Consider the following 16,578-nt stretch of genomic DNA (forward strand, 5'->3'; position numbering starts at 1 on the left):
CTTCCCAAAATGCATGGAATTTAATAATGCTTGAAGAAACCCATCAAACAGTTATGTTATATGAGCAGTCCTTATCGTACAAATAGATTCGGATCTTTTGTTGTCATTTTTGTGTAAACCAGGATTTTTAAAAAACAAAACTAATTTGGGATTAACATACACACACTGCTGTATATAAAATAGATAACCAACAAGGACCTACTTTATAGCACAGGGAACTATACTCAATATTTTGTAATAAGCTATAAGGGAAAAGAATCTGAAAAAGAATATATATATGTACATATATATATATACACACACACATATATATACATAAAACTGAATCACTGTGCTGTACACCTGAAACTAACACAACATTGTAAATCAATTATACTTCAATAAAAAAGAAAACAAACAAAATAAAATTAATTAATCTTCCTCCCCATGGAGACTCCCCACTTCACTCCCCAAAGGTAACAACTGTTACCCATTTATTGTGGATTCTTCCAGATGCTTTCAGTCACTGTATAAAGTCCCATTTTTTCCCGTACAAATGGGACTATTCTGTACATACTGTTCAGCATCTTGCTTAGTAATAGATCTTGAGTGTTTATCCATGTTGGCTTATGCAGATCTTCCTCAATTTTTTTAACACCAGACAGTATTTCCATTTTTTAGATGCTCTATTATTTATTTAATCATACCCCTATTGATAGATAACTCATTTTCAGGTTTTTGGTATTAAAAACAGCAGTAGAGTGAAAATTCTTATATATTCTTGTGTGAGAATATCAGTAGGATAAATTCTTGAAAAGGAATAGTCAAATTAAGGGGTTCTTGAATTTTTCATGAGCATTTATTTATATATTGGCTCTTTGCCAATAAAACTTTTCCTCTTGGAAGCAATGGTGTTGGGGGTTGAAGTTGACTCACAAGTCCCACTTAATCCACAATTACCTTACTAAATTCTTTGAACACCAAGGCTGCATCCTCCACTGACCTCTTGGGAAGCGATCGTGGCTAGATGTGGGGAAGCAGCCTGTTTACGGGAAGGACATTACTGTGGACTTGTGCGGTCCTGGTTTTGAATCCCAGCTCAGGTAGTTACTCCTGGTAAACAAGAGCTCTGAGCCACAGGCCTTGATAAATGGGGTAATACCTGTGAATAACATAGTGCAGTATAGTGCCTGGTTCACAGTAAGTGCTCAGTAAATGGTTGCCTTAGTTGCTATCATCAGTTGTCACTCTCTGAGCAGTGAGCAGCCTCTGGGTGTCTATTCAAAGTGAAATTTCCCCGCCTCTGGTGGAATATTGATAAATTAGATGTTTTTGAGATAACTTCTGATTTTCTAAACATACTGAATATTTTAGGATAACAGGCATTCTGTAGATATGTAGTTTTATTGATGTAATTAGACCTTGACTTTTCTGTTGCAAGGTAGATACAGGTATCCCATGAGGGGAATCTTCATCCTCCCTTCCTGAAGGGTCCTGATGGATGCATATAGCAGAGAGAAGTGTTTCTCAGGCCTTTTGACTGCAACCCACAGTAAGGAATATACTTTGCATTTTGATGCGGCACATGGCATGCAGTGTCTCTCCCACACACACAAAACATGAAGCAGTACTTACTTTACAAGTGTGACACGCTTTTATATGGTTTTCTAAACTTTTTTTTCTAATGCAGTCTGGCCCCAATACAATGACTTCCACATTGTGCAGTATGGAAAACATTACTTATTAAGTGTTTAGAGCCAAAGTGTGTGGTTCAGATTCAGGTTCTGCCACTTATTACATGTGGAAACCTGGGCAAGATTCTTTTCCCTTATAGGTTATTACAAAATTTTGAGTATAGCTCCCTGTGGTATACAGTAGGTCCTTGTTGGTTATCTATTTTATATATAGCAGTGTGTATATGTTAATTCCAAATGAGTTTTATTTTTTAAAAATCCTAGTTTATGCCAGAATGAGAACCAAAGAACCGAATCTATTTGTACAATAAAGACTGCTCATATAACATAACTGTTTTCATGGGTTTCTTCAAGCATTATTAAATTCCACGCATTTTGGGAAGAAGAAACCCAAGACAACCAACTTTGCTCCTTCCCTGGCTTCTTTGGAGTCCCAGCTGCTTCTTGTATAAAAGGGAGATAGTAACAATGTCCCCTTCGGAGCATCGTACGAGGAATAAAGGACCTAACACACTTAGAATACTGTTCAGCACACATTGAACTCTCAATAACCGTTTGCTTTTATTAACCAAAATGCTGAACAAAATAATACAACTGTCTATTTGATGTCGCCCCTCGGGTGTCTTAAAGGCACTTCCAATTCAGCATGTACAAAACAAAACTCATGAGCTTCCACTCAAACCTGGTTGTCTTGCCGTGTCCCCTGCTTGCCTCCGGCACTTCATCCGTCCAGGGATACAAGCCAAACGCCAAGAAATTTGACACTACCTTTGTCTCTCCTCACTGGCCTCTACAAGCTGCACAGATAGTCTGGTGAATTCCACCCCTGACTCACACCCACATTCCTTCACCTCTCTGCCTCCACCCCTCTCACGCAGGCCAAGCCACCACCCGCTCCGCCAGATGCCGCAGTGGCCTCTGACCTGGCTTCCACCCTAGCCCCTCAAACCCTTTCTTCATATACAGCCAGAAGCAACCTTTCTTTTCTTTTAGCTTCCTTTCTTTCTTTTTAATTTTCCAAAAGTATTTTACCTTTTCATTATTTAAAAAATTTTTTCATTGTGGTAAAATACACATAACTATCTTAACCATTTTTAAGTGTAAGTACATTTATATTATTTATATTGCAACCATCACCACCATCTTTCCTCAGAATTCTTGTCATCTTGCAAGACAAACTCTACACCCATTCAACAATGACTGCCCATGCTTCCACCCCATCTCGCCCAGCCACCTTCCCTCCCTCCCTCCCTTCCGTCCATCACCCGCCCCGCTCCCCAGCCTCTGGTAACCACCATTCTACTGTCTGGGGGGTTTTTTTCCTATATGTTGCACGTATAAGTGACATCATGCAATATGTATCTTTCTGTGTCTGGTCTATTTCACTCAGCAGAATGTCCTGCAGTTCATCTATGTGGTCGTAAATGGAAGAGGCATCTTTTCAAAGTGCAAATCTGAACCCTCAGACCCTCCCTGCAACCACTGTTTCCATCCTTGCCCACACCAAGTTGCTATTAAAGTACATCAGTGGGGCTTCCCTGGTGGCGCAGTGGTTGGGAGTCCACCTGCTGATGCAGGGGACACGGGTTCGTGCCCCGGTCCGGGAAGATCCCACATGCCGCGGAGCAGCTGGGCCCGTGAGCCATGGCCGCTGAGCCTGCGCGTCCGGAGCCTGTGCTCTGCAACAGGAGAGGCCACAACAGTGAGAGGCCCACGTACCGCAAAAAAATAAATAAATAAAATCCATCAATGACTAAAGAGCAAAGGCCACACTCTTGCCTATGGGACTGGGAGGCCTGCCCCTACACTGTGGGGAGGTGCCCCGTCTTCACTCAGACAGTCTCTGCCTTGCTGCCTTGAGCGGCCACCCTGTCCTCCTTCCAGCTCCTCACTCTGCTTTCCACCTCCTCCCAGGTCTTTGCCTGGGACAGCCTTCACTTTGCTGTTCTCCATCCCTGGTGACTATGCACTCACCCTTAGAGCCACACTTGCTGCGGACCCCCATCACAAAAGCTCTCCTGATCCCCAGTTAGATGGCGAATCCCTCGTCCCCTCTCGAAGCAGTGCCGCTCTGGTCCCTCATGGCTTAGCACACTTGGACTTAGCCAAGTGGCTTAGCCCACTTTTCTCTCAGTTTTCCCTTGCTTCTTATCCCAGGCACTCAGCACCATGCTCAGCATATAGTAGGTGCTCATTGATAACTGGTTCAGTGATGGGATCGCTAGGAGGGAGGCGAGCTGTGCCTTCCTTTCCCCCCGCTTCTGCATCTTCTGAAGATTAATGAGAGTGTTCGCTTTTTTCAGTCTCATTGACTGTTTTGATTGTCCACCGAACTTTTAGCTACAGAAAACATAAAGAAATTTGAAATCCCGCCTCACAGTTATTCTAGGCCGCAGATGGTTCAAAAATTCTCTAGCTATCTAAGTGACATCTACTCAAAACAGACTTTCATTCCTTTACTTTCAGACTCTTTTTAAGTCTGAAAAAGACTTAAAAGTAGGTGGACAAATTAGTCAAGCTAGATTCACCTGGGTAAATGAAAAAACAGATGCGGGAAATGTATTTTAGAATTAAATTTGTCTATCGAATGAGGTCTCTTTGGTGGAGTGGAGGTGGTTGGTGGGTCTCGTTTTATCCTCAGCTTGGCCGCTGACTACCTGCTTTACCTTGAGCAGAGGCTCCGAGTCCAGCCCCTACGTAGCTCCTATTTTCGTACCGATTGAAATGTTTAAGGCGAAAGCACTTTAGAAGATACAAAACCTCAAACAGATTGAGCTTAAACCGAAATGCAAATGCTCCCTGAGACCCAGAAGTGCGACATTTTTTCCCTGAACAGTTGGTGTGCCTGCGTTCCTGGTCAAGCACGTGCCGGGGCTGGTGACGTCATCCCTTCCAGCGTGCTGTGGTTCATGATTTTTCTCCGAGCCCTGCCGCAGCCACTATAGTAAATGATGCATGCACTGGGACTCCCTGTATGCGGCAGAGCGATGACTTACGGACCGGGAGATGGCAGCTGCAGCCACCTGCTACAGATACATTTGCTGCCTCGCAGACCAAACGTTGGATTTATTCAGATCCTGCTTGCCTCCTAATCCACCTAGCGTACAAAGCAGCCGCATTCACTTATCAGACAACTTTTAGATGACAGTAGGGTGGAAAAAGCAAGGGGCAGGGGCAGGGAGGAGAAACAGAGGTTCAGGAGAAATTTTGAGAAAGTTTTCCCGAAAGTCCAAACACCTTAGAATTCAGAGTTTGGGGAAATAGAGCAGATGGTCAGAAATGCAAGCGATTTAAGCAGCTCATCAGGCCTGGGGCGGTGTGCCGAGCCCGTAACCTAGTACCGTTGGTTTTCTGCTTCAGTGGCCGTGTGCCGTTGTGCACTGGCTGTGTATACACAATCAGTGTGACGTGTAAGCTATTTACACGAAGGTGTGATTGACCATAGGAACTCATCAAGAACTTGTGTGGCTGCCACATGATCTGATCTGAGCGCTCCCCCGAGCTGGAGTAGAAACAGTGTTGGCTGCCCTCATGACAATGCTCAGTGAGTGTTATAGCACACCCTGTGAGTGCTGGACTCTGGCCTACAACTGAATTTTTCAGAGAATGTTGAAATACTTGGAAATCAAGTGAGTCATGCTTCTCTTTCAGCCAGAAAGATGACTTGTCTCTCTCCATGTGCACCAGGTTACTGCCAGATGAAAGGGCTGCCAATCTGGGACTGAGTCTTGGTTTCACAAAACACTCCCTCTCTTCCACTGCGGCCATTAATTTGCAGTGATTTATGTCGTTCCATCTGTCTGCGTGTGCGTTGGCTGCACGGGCTTTGTGATCAGGAAGGCAGGCTCGAGTGGCAAAAGCAGACTTCGAGGGCCTTGGTGTAAAACTCAGGAGCCAGAAGATCTGGACACACACTCAGAGGTCACTTCATTCATCCCGTTCTTCTCAAACTCTCAGGAACCATCCAGGCTCAGGGCATGGGTCAGTTTTCCATTAGGCTTCTAGGAAAAAGGTCTGCACACTCGGATCCTTGTTTGGGTGTTTACCTGTGCTCTTGTGCAGATCGTAACGTTTCAAGGGAAAGAACAGCTGATTCTGAGACTCCAGTGTCACTGAAGATGTCGCTAAGGTGAGAGTATGAGGACCCAGAGGTGACAAATACTCTCACCTAAAGTGGGACAGTGGAAAGAGGCCTGAGGATTTCACAGGAAGACAGGCCCATTCCCACCCACCCCTGAATCCCATTTCCAAGCACCCAGAGTCCTAAGGTGGAAATCATGGCCTGGAGGTGATGGTGGTGGAGGTGGCGGTGTGAGTGAAGTAGAGAAGGCATCCTCTTTCCCAAGTTGAATTTCTCTTTGATCTTATCTAGCCCTTTTTAATCTTCACAGCTTCCTTTCAAATCCTGGTCACATCATCGGAACCATTCCATTTGTATGCAGGTCTGTAAACGGGACATAATTAGACACTCTTGACCTGTGCCAGATACAGCGATGATGTCCATCCATCCACTTTTTTCCTGCCCATCCTGGTTGGTGTTTTTTGAATGGGCACAGGGCAATGCCCGGTAATCCTCAGCTCAGAGTGTGTGCCTCAGAGGATAGGGTCCTCCTCCTCTGTATCCTTCCCTCTTCCACCACTGCAGCTGCTCTTCCTTAGGGACCACCCACCATGAGCCCAGCAGTGGACTTTCTTACTTTTCTTTACATGTTTTCTAACTTAACGCTCACAGCAAGCTTATAGGTTATATGTTGCAATTTTCATCTTATAACGGAAGAAATTGAGGCTCAGGGAGGTCAAGTAAACCTTGCAGCTAGGATTGAAAGCAAGGTTGGTGTGATCCCAAGGCTCACACCCCTTCTGCTAGTTATGCTGGAAGATAATCCCATGGGTGTTTTCTTCAAATGACTTATTGCTTACTTTTTAATTATTACAAACGGACTGCATTCTTCTCTCTCTTTTTTTTTAAGTTGGAAAAGACTGAGATGTGTAAAGAAGGAAATAAAAATCCCATGCAGGCCTGCTTTTCAGAGATCGCTGTCGTTATCACACTGCTGTGTGAGGCAGAGGCTAAGAATTTGGACCCAGACTTGCCAACATGCTCACCCGGGAAGTGACGTCAGCTGCCTAGACATTGTCTGTAAAGTGGGGAGAAGGAATAGTATATCTTCCGGGGGTTGTGATGATTAAATGAGATGTTTTCAAAAAGCTTAGCATAGTAAGAAAACAACAAATGTTCATCATTGGTATCACTCCATCCTGAGCTTTTCAGTAAGGTAGATGTTGGAAGCTCATATGTGATTGTACTCTACAACTAGGTTCTGTTTGGTAACCCTTTTTTTTTATTTATTCTTTTGCCATTTGGTGAATATTTCTCCGTCTCCCTAAGAGTTGAATATTTAGGTTGTTTCTCATTTTTCCACTTTTACGAATTGTGTTGTCTGTCGGTGGGGTAGAGAGAGAATATGGGGTTGAGAGACTCTAGCTATATCTATAACGTTTTATTTCTTAAAAAAAAAAACCTTTAAAAATATAAAGCAAAGAAGGTCAAATAGGAACATTTATTAACTTTGAGTGGTGAGTACATGGGTGTCTGTGCTATTTTCTGAACTTTTTTCTAAATGTGTGATAGTTGATAATCTAACATTTAAAAATTGTGCTGCTGAGACGAAGATCCTTGCACCCAGGGCTTTATGCATTTATAGGACCATTTCCTCAGCATAAATTTGGAACATTGAAATTTCTGGGTCAAAGGAAACTCCATGCAGTCCGCACAGGGGCTGTGTATCCATTCACACAGTCCCCATTTCTGTACCCCTGTCAACTGTGGTCATCAAAATTTAAAAATAATATTTGGGAACTGATACAGGAATTGCATTTTTAAAAATAATTATGAAGCTAAAGAATTTTCTACTTGTATTTCCTTGGTGAATTCATTTTTATAGTCTTTGTGCATTTTTCTATGGCATGTTCCTGTTTTTTCTTAATGATTTGTAAGAGGTCCGTATACAGTAAGGCCCTTGGTCTGGATTATCCATAGAAAACAATTCTTCCCAGCTTGGACAGCCCTTATATTTTAGGTTCCCGATGTGAGGACAAGAAAGTCCTTCCCATTCAAAAGGCCACAACTCATCCGCAGCCGTTCGCTTATTTCTGCCTTCAGACATCCAGTGGAAGTCCGGGCACATGGCAGAGAGCCTCACCAACATGCCCCGGCACTCCCTCTACATCATCATCGGCGCCCTCTGCGTCGCCTTCATCCTGATGCTCGTCATCCTGATTGTGGGGATTTGCCGCATCAGCCGCATCGAGTACCAGGGCTCTTCCAGGCCAGCCTACGAGGAGTTCTACAACTGCCGCAGCATCGACAGCGAGTTCAGCAGTGCCATCGCCTCCATCCGGCATGCCAGGTGGGCGGCGGGGGGAGGCGGGAGGGAGGTGCTGCATCCTCAGTGTCAGGCGTATATTATGAACAGGACTTTACGTCCCCAAGGAGGGTTTCAAAGAAGAAAACGTAAGTTCAAGGTAGTGTTGGGGGACCGGATAATTAGGCTGTTTCATAAGCAGACCCCTTTAATTTGCTGCTGGCTTTCTGTTTTCATTGAGTGCATTCATTCATTTTGTGTTGATCTCTGTTACACGTATCTGACTCTTCATCACTGTGTGTGAAGCTTTTTTTTTATAGTTTATGATCTCAATTTATTTTTTGTTTCATGCCTTATTATGCTGAAATGACTGCATCTCCCGTAAGAAGTCTAAAATATAATACTGCTAGAGTTGCTTCATTTCATGACTTAACAATACCTTCAAGGACCCAAACTCCCTCTATTTCTCCATGTCATCATAATTGGCTTTTTGATATGGTCTCTTATACGTGTTCACTTCTTTATCACTACCTTACTACCTAGGCAACAATGTCTAGGAGTTGTGAGACATTTTTTGATGATTTTTTGGGGGGATGTGTTTAGCTGTGTTGTTCTTCTAACAGTCAGTGTGAGTATAAATCACCCATTTGATTTAAGGGCTTATTTAAAGAAAGTCAAATGATGGTCATTCGGCTGTTAGAGTTCGTATTGTATAAAATAGTGTCCTCTCCTGGAGGAAAGGCTCCTGTAGAGACAGGAATTAGTGTGGTATCATAGAAGGAGCGTGAGTCTGGGTGTCGGAGTGACATCGTTAAGCCTGACTGCTCCATTACCTGACTGTATTTTATTTTAATTAATTAATTAAATTATTGATTTATTTATTTTTGGCTGCTTTGGGTCTTCGTTGCTGCATGTGGGCTTTCTCTAGTTGCGGCAAGCAGGGGCTACTCTTCGTTGCGGTGCACAGGCTTCTCATTGTGGTGGCTTCTCTTGTTGCGGACCACGGGCTCCAGGCGCAAGGGCTTCAGTAGTTGTGGCACATGGGCTCAGTAGTTGTGGCTCGCGGGCCCTAGAGCGCAGGCTCAGTAGTTGTGGCGCATGGGCTTAGTTGCTCCGCGGCATGTGGGATCTTCCCGGACCAGGGCTCGAACCCGTGTCCCCCGCATTGGCAGGCGGATTCTTGACCACTGCGCCACCAGGGAAGTCCCTGACTATATTTTAAACCGATGATTTAACCTTCCACAAATACAGTTCCCTCAACTGTGGGAAGGGAGAACTACCTCCTTAAAGAGTTATGACAATCCAGAATGGCCATCATCAAAAAATCTAGAAACAATAAATGCTGGAGAGGGTGTGGAGAAAAGGGGACACTCTTGCACTGCTGGTGGGAATGTGAATTGGTTCAGCCACTGTGGAGAACAGTATGGAGGTTCCTTAAAAAACTACAAATAGAATTACCATATGACCCAGCAATCCCACTACTTGGCATATACCCTGAGAAAACCAAAATTCAAAAAGAGTCATGTACCAAAATGTTCATTGCAGCTCTATTTACAATAGCCAGGACATGGAAACAACCTAAGCGCCCATCATCGGATGAATGGATAAAGAAGATGTGGCACATATACACAATGGAATATTACTCAGCCTTAAAAAGAAATGAAATTGAGCTATTTGTAATGAGATGGATAGACCTAGAGTCTGTCATACAGAGTGAAGTAAGTCAGAAAGAAAAAGACAAATACCGTATGCTAACACATATATATGGAATTTAAGGGAAAAAAATGTCATGAAGAACCTAGGGGTAAGATAGGAATAAAGACGCAGACCTACTGGAGAACGGACTTGAGGGTATGGGGAGGGGGAGGGGTGAGTTTTGACAGGGCGAGAGAGAGTCATGGACATATACACACTAACAAACGTAGTAAGGTAGATAGCTGGGGGGAAGCAGCCGCAAGGCACAGGGATATTAGCTCGGTGCTTTGTGACAGCCTGGAAGGGTGGGATGGGGAGAGTGGGAGGGAGGGAGACGCAAGAGGGAAGACATATGGGAACATATGTATATGTATAGCTGATTCACTTTGTTATAAAGCAGAAACTAACACACCATTGTAAAGCAATTATACCCCAATAAAGATGTTTAAAAAAAAAAAAAAAAAAGAGTTATGACAATCAAATTAAATTACAAATATTTAACGATTGTATAAACAGATAACACCACATTTACTTCTCTAAATCTATTACAACATGGAAAAAATCAGTTAATCTAATTTTGTTGAGTTTTGCAAGGAGTATTACTAAAAAGATAATAGTGATATTGTGTATTAAAAGCATCATCTTTTCCTTCAGTTGGTAGAATGATCTAAAGCGCACAGTTCAGAAAGCGAGTGTGCTGTAGCAAAAAGTGGGCTGAGCTTGATGTCTTAAGGTTGAGCCTCCAGGGAACTATTACTTGCATCATCTTTGTTGGGACGTCGTGATTGATATTGTTCAAGACACAAGCAGATCCAAATTCTGTCTGAGTGGCATAGAAGCTCAGAGGTTCAGAAAGTTAGTTTTCTTCCAAAGGAAACCCGCAAACCTAAGACTCAGGTCTTAGGGTGAGTCCAGGGGAAACAAAAACCAGAACCTGGCTTCCAAGGAGAGGAGCCAGTGGATGAGAGAAGTTGGGAGATAGAGAGCATCTGCCCCAAAGCCCAGGGCAACTTCTTCGTGGGAGCTGCACTAGCCTTACTTCTGTAACTTTGGGGGAGAAGAGAGAGTTAACCCTCTTCCAGGTTAAGCCCTACGGATCAGCCTCATTGTGGGAGCCTTTGTTTAAGAGTCAACAACTCAGCAACACAGCTTCCAGGAAACATTGAGGTGAATCCCTGCAATCTCATCTTAATTGCTTATTTGACTCTTTCCTCTTGAGTAGAGAGCAGTGAGTTTCATTACTGTATCTCCAGTGGGTCCTGGCACATGGTAGACCTCACTAAAATTTGAGGTCTGAAATGAATGGATCATCTCGGTGAGGAGTTGGCATAGGATGTCTCGACCTGCCTGAGAAATAGATTCATCCCAGGGCACCAGCTTTGTAAGTGGTACCAGCCTGCAGGGGTATTTGGAGTATCTTGAAAACATTGGATGAGAGGTAGAGGATGTTAAAAGAAAAGGAGAGTAGACAAATTCATTTGTTTCTCAGAAGTCTTCCTGAAGGGGCTTAGTTCACCAGGAAAGAGCAGACTCCATAGCTCTATACGGGGATGTATTGGGAGACCCAAGAAGTCAGATTCCCTCCACACTCCCCTACCCTGGAGGAATCTCTGACTAAGGTCCTTTTGCATTCAAGAGGAAGAAGAGTATTTTATCTCAGCCCTGGAATAAGTTAAGATGGGTTCTTCTGGGCTTCCTGCTTATATAGCCCGCTGAAAAGCTACTCAACTGAATACTCTTGGAAGGAAAGAATAAATTTGAAAGCATTTATAAACCTGGCTCTTATTCGGTACTGATTTTTATCAAAAATATTTACTGCAGAATTCCTGAGCAGCGAGCTCCTGCACGCACCAGTGACTGCAGATAAAACCACTGATGTTGATGCAGTGCCTTCCCAAATATCTGAGGACGTTCCTGCCTAAACGTTTATTCGGCTATGACCTGTGGCTTCCACAGCATGGTTCTCCAGAGGCCCTGGCTGGATCTCTGGCTGGTTGGCCCTTTTGCCCCTTTTTCTGGAGACCCTGGAAAGGCATTGACAAAAACGGAGTCCTTTTTGCAATTCCCCTCTTCCTAGTTTTGAGCACCAGCCTGTAGCTAACATGCATTCATGGCCTGTCTCCCTGCCACTAGCCTGGAGGTGACATTGGATCAGAATGACTGCAGCTGAGCAGGATGAATCCTGACTGGGTCACCTGTGACGTTCCCTAGTGACCCGGCAAGTGTCTGGTGATGCTGACGTCAGCAGTCGGCTGGTGCTCGTGCTGGGTTGAGAAGGGAGGCCCCTCCTTTCCTGTGTTCCGCAGCCGCTTTGCTTACACTCAGGCTGGAAAGACTTACACTCAGGCTGTGACAGACTGGCAGGAGTGAAGCCACAGCTCTCTAAGTTCTGCATCTGAGGTCACACTTCGCTTGCTGATTGCTTACTGCTCTGCCAGCTATAAGTGCCCGATCACAGAAAACAAACAAACAAACAGAGAGCTGGGAAAGGACAGAGTCGCTTTTTCTCAAGCAGCATCTCCCGACGTGGGCCTTTTTAAAGTTCACATCCACCTGCCGTTCCTGGAGGTATTGTTTAGCTGTTGACTTCCAGGGGAATATGAGCTAGAAGAATGTACATACTTTGACCTCCCTCATAACTGGTTTCAGTTTCTTTTGTTTCTTTAGTAAAATAAGGCGCACAAGACTGGTCACCAACTATGACGTTTGAGCTGTCAGTGACGTTGATACCACGGCTGCACAACTGCTGTTAGTGCTTCTACGATGGTTAACACAGCCAGACACGATGCGAAATCCTTTGCAGAGAGACTGTGGGTGACCCCTATCAATGGTCTTCATCAATGGCCTGTGAAACATTTTAGACTTTGTGGGCCGTATGGCCTCTGGGTCTTTGTGACCAGCTCTGCTTTTGTCGTGCGAAAGCACCAGAGGCATTATGAATGGGCACAAACTGTGTTCCAATAAAATTTTATTTAAAAAACAAGCAACAGGCTATTACTAGCTTGCAGACTATAGTTTGCTAATCCAAGGTCTACATTTTAATTTTCTCTAGCTTCCAATTTTTTTTTTTAAGCAATTAAGATGTCCCTTTAGGGTAAGGAAAAACAGTGCATTGTTTAAAAAAAGAACAGTTGCATAAAAACTCCTGCCGTAACATAGGCAAGCTCTGACATTGGCTTAGTGCCTGAGAGTTTAAAATGGAATTCTATAGGTATTAGCTTATTCCTTGACATCCACCCAATTCTGAAACACTAAGGAAGTATAAAACGCTGTTAGCGTTGGAAATTTAAGTATGAATGCACATTTGTTTTGCACTAACTCTGAGATCACTACTCTGATAGGTGTGGGAGATTGAAGGAGAGTCTTACTTCATTTCACATCTTAGCTTCCATATAGTAGATGCTGCACTTTGGGTGGGGATTTCTGTATCTCACCTAAGGAATTTGGAGGCTTCTCAGGAGCTGGTTAGGTCATAGTGCAAGGAATCCAGCTCCAATTGTGCTGGGGGTGTTAGTCGTACTTTCACCAGGTACCCCTGCACCAGCGTTACACTTTGCGATCCAGGCTGAGTTTCCCATGCAGGCACAAAGCAATGCTTGTCGTCCTTCAGTTGACTACGTGTGTGTACAGTGGACACGTGGCAGCCCTTGAGTGCCTTCAGCTCTTGCTTTGTTGTGCTCAGTGGATCTGGAACGCTCATCCTCCAACCTGCCTTGTCAATATCCAGCTCCACGACAGCAATGTAAGATCACGGCCCTTTGAACTACAGCTTGTGGATGGGTTGCACAACATGGAGGCATTTAACTTTCTAGATTTGGACGAAACAGATTATTCTTCAAACTGGAGTCATATAAAAAATAAAATGGGTATTGTAAACCTGTATTCAACTTATTACGTGGCTTGGATTTTTCCTGCTGGCCAACCGATTGATTCATAGGCTGCACAGGATTCGAAGACACTCCCATTGGAGTTCCTGCAGGAAACCGTCCCGTGGCTACCATGTTTGGATACAGAGAGCTTTACACTGGGATTTCCTGATTTTTTAAATTAATTAAATTAATATTATTGGTGGTATATTGTTGCCGGTGTATCTAGCTATTTTATGAGAAATAGGTTGTCAAAATGCTTGCTCCTTTAAGTAGCAATCTTAATCTCCGAAATCTTCAGACTTGGGAGAAAGTGTTAAGAGCCAGTTGGCTTTTATATTGTTGCCCTTTTCCTCTTCTCAGATTGTGCAGACCTCAGTCAGTTTAGATAAACAGACCTCAGGCTGGAGTCCAATCCATATTTATGCCCACACAACTCCGGACCTTCAGTGAGGCTAACATGTTAGACATAATTTTATTGAAGACTTTTTAATAGTGCCTCAAGAGCTGTGGTTTCTCGGTGGCAGAATACTTTAACTCTTTATCTTTGCACTTTGCTTGGTGCCCGTCTGGCATGATTTGTGCCTTTGCAACTCCGGAAGGCCAATAAATCTTGAGTGAATTGGAATACAAGATTGATGAATGTTTAAAAATAAGAGATCATATGAAGAAGGCAACGTTTTCTCACTTCCCACTTGATTCTACTTCTCATCTCTGTATGTGAGAAGACAGACTTTCCAAGATATAAAAAGAAGAGATAGAAAGGTGGGGAGATGGGATTAAAGCCATGGGAAATAAGCCCAGAGAAGTCCTTGGGGGCCCATCCTGGCAATCCTTTTAAAATTTGAGATTCTTTTAAAATTTCTTTTTTAATAGGCTCCCTTGGACTTGAAACAGTTAAAAAATGTTGTTTATAAAAGGGAGGAGGGGTGGCGGGCTAGTGGGGAAGATTGTTTAAATGGTATTGCACTCCAGGGGCCTTTAGGGAAGGTGAGGTCTTGAAAGGGAAGAGACCACCCAGAAGTTGAATTGGGTTTATTTTAATAATCGCCATTTTAACACTGGTTTGGCGGGAAATCCTGAGATTGGATTTTGACACTCCTGGCTTCTGTGCTTCAGTCCTGCTGTCAAGGGGTTTTTTGATATATACAAGCCTGTTGGGACAATGGCTTTGTGCTCAGAGAAGATAGAATGGCCTGTGTGTACATGGGCGTTGGGGAGTGATAGGTGGGTGCCATCGGATGGGTGGTGCCCGCACAAATTGTAGACTAACACCTTGTTATTTGAAGTCATTTCCTCTCTCTGCCTTTCTCTGTCCTGGGACCTCAGGCGGCCTCTGAGCCCTCACAGCCCTCCTGCAAGTCCCAGGGGAGAGGCTGTGCACAAGTGCAGAGAAGCCCACCCTGCCACTCTGCATTCCAGGCACTAGAGTGGATGTGAAATAAACTTGTCTCTCCAAATCGCTCTGGGTCTGAGAAGAAGACAAATCGATACATGTTTTCTGGAAACCTGTTGTAGAGCCGTCACGCCTGACTGCTCTTCCAAGATTTAACCGACAAGCCTCGCTATTAATTTGGACTCTACAGTTCTGTGAAATCCGATTTTTGCCCTCCCACGCCAAAGGCTAATATTTTTACTCATTCAATGTTAATATCAAGAAGTCTTAAATTTCTGTACTAGCTAGAGAGGATATTTGAGAGTACTTTTATAGTTCCATTTGATCCTTGAAGATAAGTTATTGTCACCAATTACCTTTAACAGGACTTGAGAGCCAACAGTTCTCTAACCAGAGTCCTCCCTCCCTGTGATTTCAGGTTTGGAAAGAAATCCCGGCCTGCGATGTATGATGTGACCCCCATCGCCTATGAGGATTACAGCCCCGATGACAAGCCCTTGGTCACACTGATTAAAACAAAAGATTTGTAATCTTTTGGGGGATTATTTTTCAAAAGGATGGGCTACTACATTCATTTAAATATTTTTAAGAAAATGAAAAGCTTAAGAAATCTAAAACGTTAGCTGCTCAAGAGTTTTCGGTAGAATATTTAAGAACTAATTTTCTGCAGCTTTTGGTTTGAAAAGAATATTTTAAAAACGGAATTTGCGACATCCATTAGACTACGTTTTAACGTACTTTCAGCTCTCTAAACTATATGCTTCGACTAGCGTGTGCACTTTCCACGGTAGATACTATTACGAAGCCCAGATTGTTTTCTGCGGTTGTTACATAATAAGCCTAAGCGAGGACAAGTTCGTATTTGACGTGTGAGTGTTGGCTTTTTGAGTAGAGTTAGGAAACACATGTAGAGTATGAACCATAATACCGTATTACCATTACTTAAAAAGAAGTCTGAAGTGTTTGTCCTGTGAAAAAGAAACTAGTTAAATTTATTATTCCTAACCCGTATGAAATTAGCCTTTGCCTTACTCTGTGCATGGGTAAGTAACTTATTTCTGCACTGTTTTGTTGAACGTTGCGGAAACTGGAAACATTCGCTTGAGTTCCTTTCTGGCATTTTCGTAACATTTGTCAGGCTAGGCCTTGAAAACATACATGATGACAGGGTCTAGTGAGGCAAATTATGATCAAATTGAATCTGTATTTTCCTTTACAAGTCACGGTTTTTATCGTTGTTCCTTGCTAAGGGGTAGTAAATGTAAGAGCGTACCTGTTCCTTCGGTAGTGAGTATTTCTCATAGTGCATCTTTATTTATATCCAGGACATTTTTGTGGCTGTATTTGATTGATATGTGCTTCTTCCGATTCTTGCTAATTTCAAAGAATACTGAATAAATGTTACCAAGTCAAGGATGCACTTGTCTCTCTCTTTTTTTTTTAATCATGTAAAACGTTTGGGTTTGATACTGATTATCAAACAAACAATCCTACTGTCTTTTACATTTTATATGTTCCAAGGAGTACGTTTTGGTGGCTGCTGGAGCCATTCCCTGTGCCTCCTGGGAGCACTCCTGGCTTCC

General features: G+C 43.4%; 1 protein-coding gene across 1 annotated transcript in view; it reads left to right on the plus strand.

Moving 5' to 3' along the window:
- Nucleotides 1–16,375, plus strand: part of DNER (delta/notch like EGF repeat containing) — a 324,602-nt gene extending 308,227 nt beyond the window's left edge. The window contains exons 14-15 of the mRNA XM_032637757.1: nucleotides 7,837–8,083; nucleotides 15,414–16,375. Of these exons, the coding sequence (XP_032493648.1) occupies nucleotides 7,837–8,083; nucleotides 15,414–15,525 (359 nt within the window). The 3' untranslated portion in view covers nucleotides 15,526–16,375. The remainder of the gene's footprint in view (nucleotides 1–7,836; nucleotides 8,084–15,413) is intronic.
- Nucleotides 16,376–16,578: the final 203 nt, after the last annotated feature.

This window comes from Phocoena sinus, chromosome 7, assembly GCF_008692025.1.
Source record: "Phocoena sinus isolate mPhoSin1 chromosome 7, mPhoSin1.pri, whole genome shotgun sequence".
Lineage (NCBI taxonomy): Eukaryota > Metazoa > Chordata > Mammalia > Artiodactyla > Phocoenidae > Phocoena > Phocoena sinus.